Raw genomic sequence first — 17,083 nt, 5'->3', positions numbered from 1 at the left:
GTATGAGTTTAAAAAGTAACGACTTGGCCCCTCCCCCCCCATATGAAACAATGGAGCAGCTGCAACGTACAAGGCAGAGAATGAGGACTGAGCAGAAATCAGATCTGTCAGTGGTCCAGGGTATGTAAGCCTCTGAATTCACAGGAATCTTCCAGAACAGTGTGGCTGAGTGTTTGAATACATTGAATCTATATATTAAAGGACCCTGGGTTACATATGCTTGGAAAGCCAGAGTTTCTGAATATGACATATATTGCAGGGCTGGATGCATTTATAGGTTACAAGATTTTAAAGGTGGGGGGAGCAGAGATGTGGACAGCAGGAAAGAGGAGTAGACTCATCGAGACAGGAAAGAGGATTGTCCTCAGCAACAGTAATGCCAGCAACAGTGGTCACTATTTATTGCGCAGGACAGAGAGGCACGGTTTTATGGAGGTTTCTGCTGGCTGACTCTGGAACCAAGCCCATGAAAATTGTGATGCTGACACCAGGGAATTCTGGTGAGGAGGCACAAGCAGGAGATCTCCAAGGAAAAGCTTCAGACACCGTGGCCCCCCAAGGCTCTTGGATATGCTTCAACAGCCTTTAATTTACCATGGAGATAGGCACCCCACTCACTGGATGTTCGGACAAGGATGCAGTCAGAGGGTTTCCTTCAGAGGTGAGCCAGGTGTCTTCATAATTCTGCAAAGTAGAGGATCAAGCAGAAGCTCAGCCTTTTCCTAAGTGGGAAGAGACCTAAATGGAAGGGCAGGAGGTACAATCAACTGAGCACTTGGGTCCTGGTTCATTGGAAGGAACCATCCAGTTGATGGGGATGCAGCTGGGTGATGGGGTGGGATGAGTGGTTAGGACACCTCTGCGTAGAACCTGGTTTTCTACTTTGTAACTTGTGGGAGTTGTACTTCCAGGAGGGTGAGGGGCTTGCCGTGGGGGATCATCAGGACCCATACATCATGGACAGGTAGAAAGAGGGACATCAGTGCCCCTCTCACCTGCTTCTGCAAACCGTTCTTTTGTTTCCACCACTGGGAAGTAATCAGTCGGTTCCTTGTGTCTTTGGGCGCTCTCTGAAGTTGGGAAGTAGTTAGAAGAGGGAGATTTGTGCTTCCAGATCTTCCACCATCTCCCCAGGCCCAGGAGCACAAGCTCCAAAAGCGTGAACAAGAGACAGAGCCCAGTGACCCCAAACATGGTCTTCAGGAAGATGGTCTTCTCAGAGGGGCGAGACAGATTACAGCTTATACTACCAAGGCAAGGCTCTCGACGACACGCAAAGGAGCTGGGCATCTTGAACCCGTACAGATGGTATTGCCCCCCCAAAGCTGCCCCTTCAAGGGCCAGTCGCACCCCCAGCTGTGCCACATAGGCCCAGAGCACCCTGGGGCTTCCAGGCCCCAAGGCATCTCTGCTTTTCTCCCCTTGGCGGATCAGGGTCTCCTCTTCCTTCTTCACCTTTTCAGATTCCTCCCAGTGCCAGATCACATGATACAGAGTGAAACCCATGTAGAGGGCACTGGGTACAGCCACCAGGGTGACCTGGAAGGCCCAGAAGCGCAGCGGGGAGAGAGGGTGGAAGGCATCGTAGCAGGCAGCCTTGCAGCCCAGCTGCTGCGTGTGACACACGAACTCGCTCTGCTCATCGCCGTAGACCCCCGTCCCACTGGCGGCCAGCAGCATGAGGCGGAACCCCAGGAGCACGGGAAGCAGGAGGCGCCCCACGGGGGTGGAGTGCCGGCTCTCCTCCACCACCAGCCGCCTCAGGAACCTGCCGCACATCCTGTTAGGGAGCAGAGGACAGTAGTGAGTGTAGGTGTAATGCTCACTGTCCAGTGGGAGAAGTGCCAGGCCAGCTCTTCACTCCCAATCCAACGGTGACTAAGGCAGGCTTCCTTGCTCCTCTCCTAGGACCTGGCTGATCAAATACCACGACCGGAGGGCACCTCTTTATAGTTAACTGAATTATCTATGTAGAATATTAATAGTGAGTGAGTGTGGGTGTGGCTTTCTCTTCTGTCCCCCCTCCTGTACTGCTGGAGGGGAGAGGAACTCTAGGCCTGCGGGGAGGCCAGGGTCAGTCTTTGTCTCTCTCTTTCCCTCCCTCCCGCTCCTGCTTCCCAAAGGCTAAATAGTCAGAGACCCGAGTCCTCTGAAGACCATTGCTTCCCTAGGTGATGGCTGCTAGGTCTGGTGCTACTGTCAGTGTCACCTGAACGAAATCAGTGCTGCCCCTGGGAGGGGTGTGCATTGCATTCTCTGGCTTCAGGGCCCCAGGTGCTCACAGGTATGTCAGTCTGGCCCCCATCACAGTGGTGAGACTGAGGTGAGGTTAGGTTAAGGGGCTCGGTGGGGATCCAGTGAACAAAGTGAATGTCAAGGCTTGCTCTAGTCTGATGTTCTTCAGACCTAACCAGCTTAGGAAAGGAGAATACTTTGAAGAAAACCCAGCAGAATCTACTGGTTAAACATAATGGTGTTTGGGCCAATGCCAGAGGTGACTGGATCAAAATTCAAAATTCAACTCTGCTTTGTCATTGCTCCTTGGGTTTACATCTCCCTCGTGGTGAGAGGTGACCATGGTCAAGGACAGGCTTCAGAAATTCTTCTGTTCTCTGGACAAAATGCCGTCATGCTACAAGCCCAGTTTGCCATCTTCTCTGTCCCCCTCAGCAGCCCTGCTCAACGCCAAGCTTCTCTTCCTAGCCCTTCCCCTTCAGCCCAAACTCTTACATACCTGGTTCCCCTCACTCTCAGAAGACCACGCAAAGCTCTTATTCCAGAGAAAATAGACTCGTTAGTGTGAAACCCTGAAGCTCCTCCTTCTCGTATCTTCACAGTCACGTCCTGCTGTAGCATCTCAGAGAAAGAAGTGTCTTTCCACTTGTGCAAGGCTGCCCTCCCTTTCAACTCTGTGTCCCTGGGGCACTCCTTCCAGCTTCCTCAAGAATTTGACCCCCTAATTATCTTTTCTGTAATTCAGACCATCCTTGTTTCTGCCCTGACCTTGAACTTGCTTAGGTTTCTTCCTGTTAAGTCTAATAATAATAACTTGAATTTCTAAGTTAACATGGCAGCAAGTGAGACAAGCCTAATTTATCTCACGTCGGCTTCCCAATTATAATACCCAGAGAGATGCACAAAACAATCTTAAATGAGTATTAGTGTTATAAACTACAGATAAGAATGGACCACATGCCAAAACTTAGGCAGAATGGTCACTTTTGTGCAATCAAAAGAGACGGATTGAGATGCTTCCAAGGGACAGTTCTAAGGGCCTCAGTTGACCAGAGAATTATGTCACCATCCACCAACTGTGAGAAACCATATTTGAGCCACTAAGAATCAGAGTCTGAACCTCTGCCTGCCCCTCAGTCCCTGTCTTTCTTCTTCCTTCATAGACTGTGAAAACTTAGAAGTACGTCAGGCTGCTGAAAATTCTTTTCTATAAAATTGGGTTAAAATTTTTAGAAGAAATTTATTTCCAGTCTCTAGAAAGATGCAGAATTGGTCCCATGATTAAAGATGGCATATTGAAGATAAAGATTTATCCCTTCTCATCCCTAAGACTCCTCAAAAATGAGAGTCAATGGATCTTTACATGTGTACACCCACTATAAATAGAGTAGAAGAAAGATCATCAGCTTGATCTTTGCAGGCAATAGGACAGATTCTGGGGGAAATTAGATCAGGATGCCAGAAAGCACATTGGATAATTCTCCCAGAATTCAAAGGAAGAAGATGAATAATTGAAAATAATAAAAGATAGGGCTTCCCTGGTGGCGCAGTGGTTGAGGGTCCGCCTGCCGATGCAGGGGACGCAGGTTCGTGCCCTGGTCCGGGAGAATCCCGCGTGCTGCAGAGCAGCTGGGCTCGTGGGCCGTGGCCCCTGGGCCTGAGCGTCCGGAGCCTGTGCTCCGCAGCGGGAGAGGCCGCAGCAGTGAGAGGCCCGGGTACAGAAAAAAAAAAAAAAGATAAATAGATAAGGAACAAAATCTGTTTCTAATTTGGAAATCAAGACAACAGTAAAACAAAGTCACTAGCTTACGTATTGGTGAGAAAGCACTTCGTGAAGTGTCTAGGAAAGAAGTGGTTTCTCCATAAATGTTTCAGTTTTGTTTGGTGAAAACTGAGCTCCACAGCAAGTTTCAAGGCTGGTCCTGGGTTTCTCAACCTTGGCACTGTTGATGCTTGGGGACTGATAATTTTTGTTTAGGGATAGCAGGGGTGGGGTCCCACGCTTTGTAAGATGTTTAGCAGCATTCCTGGCCTCTATCCACTAGATGCCAGTAGCATACTTCTCCCCTCCCACCCACAACTGTCTCCAGGTAATGCTAAGTGTCCCCTGGGGTCAAAATCACCCCTGGTTGAGAACCACTGCTTTAGGGTAGCACTGGTCCATCACCTCTCCACTCTTGGCTTCAGTTGCCAGCTCTGTAAAGCAAGATGTCTGCGCCAGAGCATCTCAGAGGGCTTTTGTAGGGCATGATAATCAGCCCATTTCCAGGCTGGTTGTACATCCTCCCGTGCGGATGCCTGCAGCCTCTCCCACCTCTTAAATTCAAAGGGTCCCAGCACTTCGGGTTGGGGGAGAGCCCTGGGCTCTGGGGGTTTCTGCCCTGGCCCTCCTGGCGAGTCACCAGACTAAATGTTAACTTGGTAAATTCTCAAGTCAAGCTCTCCGCCTCGTCTCATTTCCAAGTGCAGGCCCAGCACTGTCTACACATTTTGCCAGCACATCCCCAGCAGACCTGGAATTTAACACAGAGCAGCCCTGGCATATTCCAAGTGTCGGGAGTTTGAGTAGCTTCCTGAAGCCCTCTCTCCGGTTCTTCTTTCCCGTGCCCACCCCAGACCTGTAGCCAGACACCCAGATGTCCTCTGAGAGGCTCTCAGAACCGAACTGAGGTCTCCAGGGCTCACCACGGAGCTTTGGGGATTTGGAAGGGAGAGAACAGAAAAAGCAGGGCAAGAGGGCTTGCTTGAGATCCCTTGGTTTGGAGCACCCTTCCTGCCCTTTGCCCCGCGGCTGTTATAACCAAAACAATGCTTATTCAACACACATTCCAGGGCCTCCTGGAGGGTGCAGACAATAAATATCCTGCTCCATCTCCCCAAGTCTGCAGACCAAAGGGAGTTTCCTATAAACCGAAGCTCAAACACAGCTGTCCGTCCTCCCTCCTCCCCTGCTTTCCTGGGACCCAGTGGTCTCCCCATCTGTTCCAGCCGTCCCCAGCCCACCCCTCTCGTTCTCTGAGACCCGCGTCCTCCTCCCACAAACACATCTGCAGCTTTGCCCACAGGGGGCCAGAGACCCCAGGCCAAACTTCGAGACCTAGGGAGCTGAGGGCTCAGCATTGTTGAGAAAATTCAAGGGACCACTGTTTCTCCAAGGGGAGAAAGAGTTTGCAAATCAATTTATTCTGGAGGGGGCTGGCAGGATCTGAGCCCTGTCAAGATTTTAGAAGCAGTTCCTATGAGCTCAAGAGTTGGGAGAAGGAGGAAAACCCAGAGTTTGAGGGGATTTTCGAATACGTAAACAGATTTTTTAAAATTCCATAGCAATTCTGTTAAGAATTTTTATAAGCATCTCTTGTTCTTTGGGAGAAAAATTTCAGGATACTGTGGGCGGCAGAATCCACCTCAGAGAGTTAAGGCGTGAAGGAAGGACGTCCACTGAGGCCAGCACTAGAGCAGCTCCCTGCTTCCAGCTCACCCCACCTGGCCTAGAAAACATTCTAGATCTTTTACTAAAGCACGGTCCATGGTGCAGCAGCCCTGTCATCACCAGGGGTGCAGAACCTCAGGCCACATCCCAGGCTTAGCAAGTCAAGTCTGAATTTTAATAATAATCCCCAGGCCATGGGCGTGTGCATTAGAGTTGCAGATGGCAGATGCACAGCCCAGAGCCCCAGGCAGTCCCCACCACCACTACCCCAGGCCCTGTGCCAGCCCAGCTTTGCTCTGCCCTGGCACTCACCTGGCAGCTTCAAGCAGAAGCACCAACAGCGGGGGAAAGAGGCAGAGGTAAGAGCCCTCAGGCTGGAGCCCGCAGGGTCCCAGCTCTCCCCCAGGCCCTGCCTCCAAGCCTCCACCCACTCCTTCCCCCCCCCCCCCCCCCCGCCGCCCCTTGTCTTTCCTGGCAGCCTTAGCGCAGGGTCAAAGAATTGCAGCCAGAGGGGCAGGCAGCCCAGCTGCTAAAGAATGGGCTCTGGAGAATAACCCTCTGTTGTCGAGGGTGAGGGCTCTGTCTTCTAAGTGAACTGAAATGGGGATTCTCAGATCATCTGAAGGGGGGGCAAAGGCTTCGGCATGTTTTCAATATAGGGACTTGCAGGCAACAACAGAAAAGAATTCCACACATTTACCTCTGGACATCCTCTCTTCTTGGCTGGGAGAAACGGGCTCTCTGCAACTCAGGGAGCCCAGCCCCTCTCCACCAGGCCCAGGGAAGATTGCAGCACCTGAGTTCCAGATACTGGCCCTGTGGAGATCTGGAGCATCATTCCACTATTTTCTAGCATTTAACATTGTTGTAGAGAAGTTCAAGTCCACCTCAATAGTCTTCATCTTTTAAGTGATTTGATCTTTTTGACAGTTTGCCAAATGGATGATTTTTTACCTTTGAAGCCTGTTCACTCCTCCAGGGGATACTATTCAGCTAGACGTAGAAATCTCTCACTGGCTCTTTCCTGTTCACATCTGGTACACAGGAAATATGGATGCATCCTTAGGGCCAAGAAACTCTGGGCATACAGGCCATTTCCAACACAGCCACATCTCCTTCCGTTCATCTGCTGGATATCCTATCTCCTGCCTTTTTGATTTATCAGTCGGGAATCAACACACTGGAGTCCCTCTCACTAGGCATGAGATACAGGAGGCAGCACCCTCACCGCCTTCCCTTGGGAGAACTAATAGCACATCTCTTTCCAAGGCATCTCTTTCCCTCCAGAGTTAATCCTCTCTCCCTCTAATTTCCAACAGCTCTGCCATTTTATACAACTTGGACGTGGGTGTAGAGTTCGAGCGACATAACTTATTTATTTGGTTTTCCTTTGAAATATTGCATTTTAGACTAACAAATCACTTTAGAATGTCATATGTGTTCTATTTTCTAAAATATTCCATCTTGAAATCCCCGTCCAAATTTCCAATACCTTGTTACACCAACGTCTATTTAGTTGCTTAATAAATGATGGATATTCTAAGTGCTAAATGGTTATTAATTCACACTTCGTAACAACTTTATGAAGTAACTACTGTTACTGCCCTCTTACAGAGGAGAGAAATGAAGAATGGAGAAGTTAAGTAACTTGTAAAAGGTTGACCAGCTAGTGAGTAAAGGAGATGGGATCTGAAAAAGCAATCTGGCTGCAGATAGCAAACCCCTAAACACTACTGTACTCTTAGCCTCATCATATTTCAAATTACCAGCCTTTAAAGACCTTTTGATGGTAAATCCACTATAATTTCATACCTTCAAGAAAATAAAAATCCTCTGCTGGCATTTTCTCCATCTTAATGACTAGCTATGCCACCAACCCTGGATTCCAAGCAAAAACTTAGGTGTCATCACTGACAACTTCTCCTTCATTGAACACATCTTACCATTCTACTGGTTGTACAGATTTCTGTCCCATGAATTAAGAAGGTGCCTTAGTTCCAGACTGAGTTACCGGGACTTCCCTGGTGGCACAGTGGTTAAGAATCCACCTGCCAACGCAGGGGACATGGGTTCGAGCCCTGGTCTGGGAAGATCCCACATGCCGAGGAGCAACTAAGCCCATGTGCCACAACAACTGAGCCCGCGCTCTAGAGCCCGTGCTCCACAACAGGAGAAGCCACTGCAATGAGAAGCCCACACACTGCAATGAAGAGTAGCCCCCGCTCGCAGCAATGAAGACTGAATGCAGCCAAAAATAAAGAAAGAAGGAAATTTACAAAAAACAAAAAAAGACTGAATTACCAAAATGTCACCCTAGTGTCACTGTTTCTAGACGTGTCCACCTCTAATGCATTCCCTGCGTTGCAGACAATATTTAATTCAATTCTTATTTAGATTTACCAACATGTTTACCAGTTTCTTTGCTCAGTGTTGCTTCTTCAATTTTATGCCTTCCTCCGGATTAAATCTTTTTCTCCTTCTTTCTCTCTCTTTTTTTTTTTCTTGGTGACCGTGGTCTTAACCATTTCTGTGTTCATTTTAGTAGTGTTAAATATATTCACATTGTTGTTTTTCAGTGGATTTCCAGAACTCTTTCATCTTGCAAAACTGAAACTTTGTACCCATTTCTACCTGCCCTCAGACCCTGGCAACCATCATTCTATTTTCTGTTTCTATGAATTTGACTACTTTAAACCTCTCATATCAGTGGAATCATAGAACATTGTGACTGACTTATTTTCCTTAGCGTGATCTCTTCAAGGTTCATTCGTGTTGTAACATCTATCAGAACTTCATTCCTTTTTCTAAAAATTTATTTATTTTTGCTGTGTTGGGTCTTCATTTCTGTGGGAGGGCTTTCTCTAGTTGTGGCAAGCGGGGGCCACTCTTCATCGCGGTGCGCAGGCCTCTCACTATTGCAGCCTCTCTTGTTGCAGAGCACAGGCTCCGGACGCACATGCTCAGTAGTTGTGGCTCTCGGGCCTAGTTGCTCCGCGGCATGTGGGATCCTCCCAGACTAGGGCTCGAACCCGTGTCCCCTAGCATTAGCAGGCAGATTCTCAACCACTGCGCCACCAGGGAAGCCCAGAACTTCATTCCTTTTTAAGGTTAGATGATATTCCATTGTGTGTATGTATGTGCCACATTTTGCTTATCCATTCGTCCATTGATGGACATTTGGGGTGTTTCCACCTCTTGGCTATTGTGAATAATGGGCTATGAACATAGGTGCACTAAATTTTCTTCTTGAGGTACAACCTTTAGTATTTCTTCTACTAGGGAACTGTCTAGGGGTAAGCTCTCTTTTTTTCCTTCTTTTTTTTTTATTGAGGTATAGTTGATGTACGATATTATACAACATAGTGATTCACAATTTTTAAAGGTTATATTCCATTTATAGTTACTATAAAATATTGACTATATTTCCTGTGTTGTAAGATATATTCTTGTAGATTATTTATTTTATATGTAGTAGTTTGTGCCTCTCAATCCCCTACCCCTCTCTTGCCCCTCCGCCCCTTCCCTCTCCCCACTGGTAACCACTAGTTTTTTCTCTATATCTGTGAATCTGTTTCTTTTTTGTTAGATTCATTAGTTTGTTGTATTTTTTAGATTCCACATGTAAGTGATATCATACAGTATTTGTCTTTCTCTGTCTGAGTTATTTCACTTAGAATAATACCCTCCAGGTCCATCCATGTTGTTACAGATGGCAAAATCTTATTCTTTTTTATGGCTGAGTAGTATTCCATAGTGTGTGTGTGTGTGTGTGTGTGTGTGTGTGTGTGTGTGTGTGTCACATTTTCTTTGTCCATTCATCTGTTAATGGACACTTAGGTTGCTTCCATATCTTGGCTATTGTAAATAATACTGCTACGAACACTGGGGTGCATGTATCTTTTCGAATTAGTGTTTTCATTTTTTCTTTTTTTTTTTTTTTACTATATACCTAGGAGTGGAATTGATAGGTCATATGGTAGTTCTACTTTTAGTTTCCTGAGAAACCTCAATACTGTTTTCCATAGTGGCTGCACCAATTTACAGTCCCACCAACAGTGCAGGAGGGTTACCTTTTCTCCACACCCTCTCCAGCATTTGTTATTTGTAGAGTTTTTAATGATGTGTTTGCCCCTTTAAAAAAATCTCCTTCTCCCAACCCTCCAGGGTATCCATCTTCCTAAAATATATATTTATCATACCTTTATCTTTTTATACTTTTAACACATATCTACTTTGTTTAAAATCTGTTTTTAATGTTGCCTGTTTTTACTTTTTATATATGTGGTAGAATTATACAGTTCTGTGACTTCCTTTTTGCCTCTGTATTATATATTTTTAGACTCATACATGTTAACATGAGTATGAATGTAAGTAATGCTCATACATGCAGTTGAAGTCCATTAATTTTCACTGCTGTGTAGTTCTTCATTGTTTAAATAAACCACAATGATTTATATGTTCTAATATTGATGATATTTGGGTTGTTTCTCAGTTTTGCTATTTCATCAATATTGTTATGCACATTTCTCATACATTTCTATATCTGCACCCATGCAAGATTTTCTTTAGAGTTTTCATCTTTGAGGAATTACCAGAATGTAGACTAATGTTAGATAGAATGTACCCAATCCTATAAGGCAATGCCTAACAGTTTTCTGTGATCATGACCGTTTGATTTTAAGTTGCATTTTTCTGAATATTAATGATGTTGATCTACTTTTTATATGTTTGGGGGCCATTTGTGCCTCCTTTTCTTGCCTAGAGTAGACTGGGTAATGCCCCCCAAGATATGCACATCCCAATCCCCAGAACCTGTGAATGTTGCCTTATATGAAAAAGGGACTTTGCGAATGTGGTTAAGGATATCGTGGGACTTCCTTGGCCGTCCAGTGGTTAGGACTCTGCGCTTCCACTGCAGAGGGCATGGGTTCAATCCCTGATTGGGGAAATAAGATCCTGCATGCCGCTAGGTGTGGCAGGAAAAAAAAAAAAAAGTTAAGGATCCCGAGATGCGGAGATTTCCATGGATTGTCTGGGTGTGTCCAATGAAATCACAGGGTTCTTTATAAGAAGGTGGCAGGCAGTCCCGCCAATAACTCACCGTAAATATAAATTCACACATAGTTTAAAAGTAAAAGGATGGAAAAATATACTTAGCTAACACTAATCAAAAGAAAGCTTGAGGGCTTCCCTGGTGGCACAGTGGTTGAGAATCTGCCTGCCAATGCAGGGAACACAGGTTTGAGCTCTGGTCCAGGAAGATCCCACATGCCGCAGAGCAACTAAACCCGTGCGCCACAACTACTGATCCTGCTCTCTAGAGCCCATGAGCCACAACTACTGAGACCATGTGCCACAACTACTGAAGCCCACGCACCTAGAGCCCGTGCTCCACAACAAGAGAAGCCACCACAATGAGAAGCCCGTGCACCGCAACGAAGAGTAGCCCCCGCTCACCACAACTAGAGAAAGCCCGCGCACAGCAACAAAGACCCAACACAGCCAAAAATAAACAAATAAAGTAAAATAAATTTTAAAAAAAAGAAAGCTTGAGGGACTATATTAATATCAAATTAGGTTTCATAGCAAAAATATTACCAGGGATAAAGAGGTCATTCCGGTATTATAAAGGGGTCAGTTCATCAAATCCTAAGCATTTATACACCTAATAACAAAGTTAGGTGACTAGCAACAAAACAAGTTTCAGAAAGGTTGAATCACTTGTGAAGGCCACTCAGGCAGTAAGTAGAAGAGGCAGGATGGGAACCAAGGGTGAATCTAGGGTCCAACTCTTTCCCCCTCTCAAGGAGGAGCCACTGAGTCAGGTGCCTACAGCACCTCTTTGCTGACGGCATGTGATCACCTCCTTGGAAACAGAGAACTGTGAGCCCGCCATTCGGGGCTATGCAGACAGTCCGGCCGCAGTGACCAAAGTCCTTGACTAATTGTCTGTAATGGGGGTGGGAAGTGGGGAGATACATAGGACTCGGAGAATAGGCACATTTTTCAAAGTTGCCTGGATTTCTCCTGATTCCTCAATGGCTCCATTTATAAATGTCCACAGTGCCTGGGTCAGTGTGGGTATCAGGGCAGGAGGTTAAGGTTGGTGCTGGAGCCTGGGGGAGGGGGCTTCTGCCTAATTATTTCTAAGCTTCTGACAGGACCCTAAAGCACCAAGACAAACTTCTCTTTCACAGTAAGTTTCTGAGGATTGGTGCCAGGAAAGAAGCCCCCAAGGGTCAAGAGAACTCTCCTCCCACTTCTTTATTCCACCAAACAAGGCCCTCTTTGTCTCCCCTCCTCCCAGCAGATGAGACCAGGCTTCTCCCACAGCCATATGTTGACGAAAAGTGCCAGGACCTGGAGCAGCAGGGTGCCTGGGGTGCAGGGGTCACCCAAGGCTGGGGAGCATCTCTGTACCCTCATGGTGATGGGAAGAGAAATCTTTCTTCCCTCCCTCCCTCCCTCTTTCCACAGCTGGATGTGTCTATCTGCTTTGGGAGAGAGAGACACCACCAGGAACGAGGATTGAGAAGGAGTCGTGTTGCCGAAATTGGGCATCTGTACACCAGTGCCGGGTTAAATCTCAGAGACAGAGTTTTGGGTGAAGTAGAAAAGAATAGCTTTATTGCTTTGCCAGGCAAAGGGGGCCAGAGCGGGCTAATGCCCTCAAAACTGTGTCCCTCCCTGGAGGGGTTAGTGAGGAGTCCCACAGTGTTCTAGGAGCAGGGCGTGGTCAACTCGTGGACATTCTTCTGATTGGTCGGTGGTGAGGTCATGGGGAGTCAGCATCACCAACCTTCTGGTTCCAACTGGTCTAGGGTCTACCTGTGTGGTCAGCACGCGGTTAACTTCTTCCACCTGGAGGGGGTTTCAGTATCTGCAAAACAGCTCAAAGGACATGGCTCAGAATATTATCTATAGCCCTCGAGGAAGAGCTAAAGGTCCTTGACTTTGTTTAATGGCTAAAGTATTATTAGTTTGTCTTGCTTGACTGTTTTTCTTTCTTTCTGCATTTTCTCACTTCTCTGATTAAATTTATTCGTTGAGTAAAGTTTTTCTACAGACAAAAGGCAGGCAGAGGACATGGTGGTGGGGGGGTGTTATTCTGGAAAGGCCTCATAGGGCCCTGCTCAGTTACAGTCAGTAGAAGGAAAGTGTCAGAACAAAAAGAAAAGCAGGCTTCCCTGGTGGCGCAGTGGTTGAGAGTCCGCCTGCCGCTGCAGGGGACACGGGTTCGTCCCCCGGTCCGGGAAGATCCCACATGCCGCGGAGCGGCTGGGCCCGTGAGCCATGGCCGCTGAGCCTGCGCGTCCGGAGCCTGTGCTCCGCAACGGGAGAGTCCACAACAGTGAGAGGCCCGCGTACAGCAAAAAAAAAAAAAATCTCTCCAGAGAATCGGATTCGACAGCACTGGGCCGTGGATACTATGTGACCTGGAGAGGAGGGAGATAAGCTAGTCCTGGGCCCATCATTGCGTGACAATCTGAAGGTCACAAAAATATAAACCAGTACTTTTTACATTAACTACATTTCAATGAGAAAAGAAAGAAAGAGATTATATTCAGCCGACTCAGGAGTGCCCACCGAGCTGATTTTCCTCTCCCAGCCCACTGATAGGCTCCTCTTGTGGCTAAACGGGATATTACCTCTAAGAGTCTAAGAAACACCAACCCAAGTGTCAATGTCGGGTTTGGACCTTACTAAAGTGAAGGTGTGTGGTGTCCCCCACAGGAGTTCCAGGAGGCCGGCAGTGAGGGCTGGATCATCCTGACTGTTTTCCCTGGAACGGTGGACCTGGTTTCCTAAGAGTGCACTGACATATCCATGGCTGGGGTGCACACAGATGGGTTGATCAGCTTAGCACACAAAGTACCCCCAACACACACTGCCAGCGGAGAATCAGATGCAGGCAGGGGAGGGGCGTGAGACCATCCCCTGGGGCAGGTGCTTGTCAGACTCTGGAATTGAACCCTACCTGCAAGCCAATAAATTAGCCTGTTATGTTTCATGGATGTGACAGAAGACAGGACAGCTCTGGAACACAGACAAAGAACTGATAATTATGGCACAGCAAGCAGCATGGCCCCTAAATCCCAGACAGTGACTCCACCGGACCCAGGTGGTAGGCTTGGAGGGAACACAGAGCTTGGGGAATGACAGCGAGCTGGCACAAGCCTGATCTTTTTCCAGAGGGGATCAATACCTCATCCCTGGAGGTGGCTCCGTGCAGTACCCTGAGAAACAGCCTGGGTAAAGATAACACAGGACTTTGCATTGTTGAGACGCCCAGAACGTGCAGCGAGTTCAAAACCCATGGCAGATTGCCCCTCCCAACAGCACCCTCCCCAGCTCCTTGTCCCCAACCCCCACCTCTATGCCAGATTGGCCCACTGTCCACACGAGCTGATTGCTCCTGCTGGTGAGGCAGGACTGCATCAGAATGATGCTCACACACTGATCTCTGGTTGCTCTCATGGGCATGGGACGCAGGACGGGTTCAGGATTCTGGGCTATAGCAGCCCACAGCCCTACCCTTCTGTGTGAGTTTGGAGGTTGCGGGGAGAACCTGTGAGGTGCCCCCTCCAATCCACAGCACCCCAGGGCAGTGAGGGTGGCAGCTGGTGTCCAGCAACCTGGACGCCCAGCAACCTGGACGCCCCCCTCTGTTTCTCAGATCAGGCTGGGGAGCGGGGAAAGCACCTGTCTTTGTAGCTGGGCTTTCCAGATGAATTAAGCAGAGGAACATCCTCGCTTGCGGTGATCAGTGTGGTGACTCAGTGCTCTCCTGGCCAGGCATAGCCAAGAGGATTGACTGCTCTTCTTGCTGCCCCCTTGGCCCTCCCCCTCCTCCTCCTCAGCCATATGGTTGGTGAGGTGTGGCTCAGGGTCCCCCTGTCTCTTGGGGATCCCCCTCCACCAAGGGGAGGGAGGGTTCTCCCGTCATTGGACATCCCCCTCCAGCCCCTCTCACTGGCCCTGGAAAGCTCCAGGTGGTCCATGAGGCACAGGAACAGAGCAATGGGTCATTCTGTTTCTGTAGCCCCTCATGGGGGGGGGGGTTGAAGAAATTTCCCAGAAACTATAGTAAAAAAAAAAAAGAAATAGAAAGTAGGAGAAAAGAGATTTAAAAAAATTAACCTGGCTGGCAGGTTCAACAGCTACACAATAGGAGTTCCCTAAAGAAAGAATTGAGGAGGAATAGACTCATATCTTGCATTCCAAAATGCTAGAGAAAAAAATAAATTGTTTTACAAGCTTCCAGAGGGGACAAAAAAAAAACAGGTCACATACTAAAGAATCAGAAATCAGAATGTCTCCAGACATTTCAAGTGTACCAATGAAAGCCAGAAGATAACAGAGAGATGCCTCAACTTCTGAAGAAAATAATTTCTAACCTAAACTTCTATACCTAGCCAAACTGTCACTCAAGTGTGAGGGTATAATACAGACATTTTCAGATATACAAGCACTCTAAAAATTTACCTCCAGAAGCTTCTTGATAATGTGCTCCGTCGAAATGAAAAAGTAAACTAAGAGAAGAATATATATGTGGTATAGGGGACATAGAAGGTGCCACACAGGTAAGAGATGGAATTCCGAAGATGAGGATGATGAAGGGAGATCCCAAGTGTGGAGAGCAACCTGTCTAAACCCGAGATTTCTGAATGTCTTGTGATGAGATTAATATGACTGGTGAGAAGCTTGCAGTTGAATAAGAACATCGAAAAGTAATAACTATTAGCTCCACTGAAAATAAAAAGTTGTGTGAGAAAGTGAAATGATTATAGTTTACTACACAGCAGAGGTGTGAATATATTACAGAGTCATAATAATGAAAATAATGATGCTCTAACCTAAATTCTCATATAAGGTATTTATGTTGGGAGGATGGATGATGGGAAATGGACGTGTGTGGTGGTGGAGGCTGGGAAAGGATGAAGGTAAGTCATCATCTTCCAGGATATTGACTTTATAATGAAATATCAAGAAAGCATTTTATTTAGAGACATGGAGGTAAGTATCTACAAAATAACCAGCTAAAAGATAAGAAAACTCATCACGTGAAATATAAAGAAAAAATATTTTGGAAACCATATTACTTTTTTGCATAAACCAAGCACTGGAAAAAAATACTTATGGTCTTAAGCAAAGAATTTTTACTGGAACATAATTAACAGAAAAAGGAAAGAATTGCGAAAAGGTCATGTAATTGGAAGTAACTGTGTGGAAATTTATTTAAAACAAAAAATGTGGCTCACACTTTGCTGTACAGCAGAAACTAACAGAACACTGTAAAACAACTATACTCCAATAAAAATTAATTTTAAAAAATGTGGCTCAAGCCTCAACTGCTTTTATAGCTTTATAGGATAAAATGATAAAAATGAAACATTAAAGTTTTTAAAAAACAGAGATGGAAGTGATGTTGTGAATGAAGCAGGAAATGAAGCCAGACCACCTGACTGTGTACAGGGTCCAGGAGGCCATACATTCAGGGTCTCACACCTTCCAGGGAATGTTGGGTTGAAAGCTCTGGAGTAAAAACACAAATAAAAAAACAAAGCAGGGTAGCACTCAGGAGGTATGCCTACAATGGACAGATTCATCATGTTCAACAAAGAAATCCCAGCCTGAGTCCCTTTGGACCCTGCAGCCCCAGACACCCATCAGAAGTGGGAATTGGAGAGCAGTTCAGTGAAGTGGCTGAGGCCTGCCTGGAGGAGGAGTGCCCTGAGATGCTCAGAGGGATCACCTACTACCTGAACTAAGTGTTCACTTCTTCTTATGTTCTACTCATCAGCATTGAGCAAAAGAAGGGCCAAGAAGCCTTGAGGAAAGGGGACATAGAGGGTGCATGACTCAGTGGAAGAGAAGGAGGAAGGCTTAGAGGTGTGGAACAATGTTCCTCAGAATCCTGCTTAACCCACCAAAAGTACTCTCAAAAGCTGTAGGTTCATGACAAGGTTGGGGACAGGGAAGGACATTGTCAGCCCACTCCTGGGACTCAAGAAAAGGGCCTAAGTCTGGATTCTGTCCTTGTCCTGAGCTCCCCAGGGAGACACTGGCCTGGATAAGCCCCATGGTTCTATAATTCTCACTTATGGTAGTATTTTTTTCTTACCCTGTATTTGGTGGACAATACGTGGAAATGCTGTCTTTAATAATTAGTCATGGAAGAAGAACCAAATAACTCAGAAGGAAGTAACACAGCCAGTGATATTTCAAAACAACTTCTGACCTTTGAACAAATAAAGAATAACACGTGACAGGAGAAAAGTTTCAGATCAACGAGGAGACGCAGAGTCCACGTGAACAGTCCACGTAAACAGTCCAGGGCTGAGGCAATGTGAGATCTGCCCCACTTACAACAGGAGAGATGGGCAAGGGGGAGAAAACCTCAGAAGACCTGAGTCC

General features: G+C 46.8%; 1 protein-coding gene across 1 annotated transcript; it reads right to left on the bottom strand.

Annotated features, from left to right (window-relative positions):
• Positions 1–384: 384 nt before the first annotated feature.
• Positions 385–1,779, bottom strand: GJC3 (gap junction protein gamma 3). The gene has a single exon (XM_029220699.1). It carries the CDS (start codon positions 1,777–1,779, stop codon positions 955–957), a length of 825 nt encoding a protein of 274 aa, XP_029076532.1. The 3' UTR covers positions 385–954.
• Between the last annotated feature and the right edge of the window lie 15,304 nt (positions 1,780–17,083).

The sequence above is a fragment of the Monodon monoceros genome, unplaced genomic scaffold, assembly GCF_005190385.1.
Source record: "Monodon monoceros isolate NGI ecotype Baffin Bay Population unplaced genomic scaffold, NGI_Narwhal_1 Super_Scaffold_13, whole genome shotgun sequence".
Classification (NCBI taxonomy): Eukaryota; Metazoa; Chordata; class Mammalia; order Artiodactyla; family Monodontidae; genus Monodon; species Monodon monoceros.
This window is presented reverse-complemented; position numbering and strand designations above follow the sequence as displayed.

Coding starts and splice junctions, on each gene's coding strand:
- GJC3 (XM_029220699.1), bottom strand. CDS start 1,779: ATGTGCGGCAGGTTCCTGAGGCGGCTGGTGGTGGAGGAGAGCCGGCAC.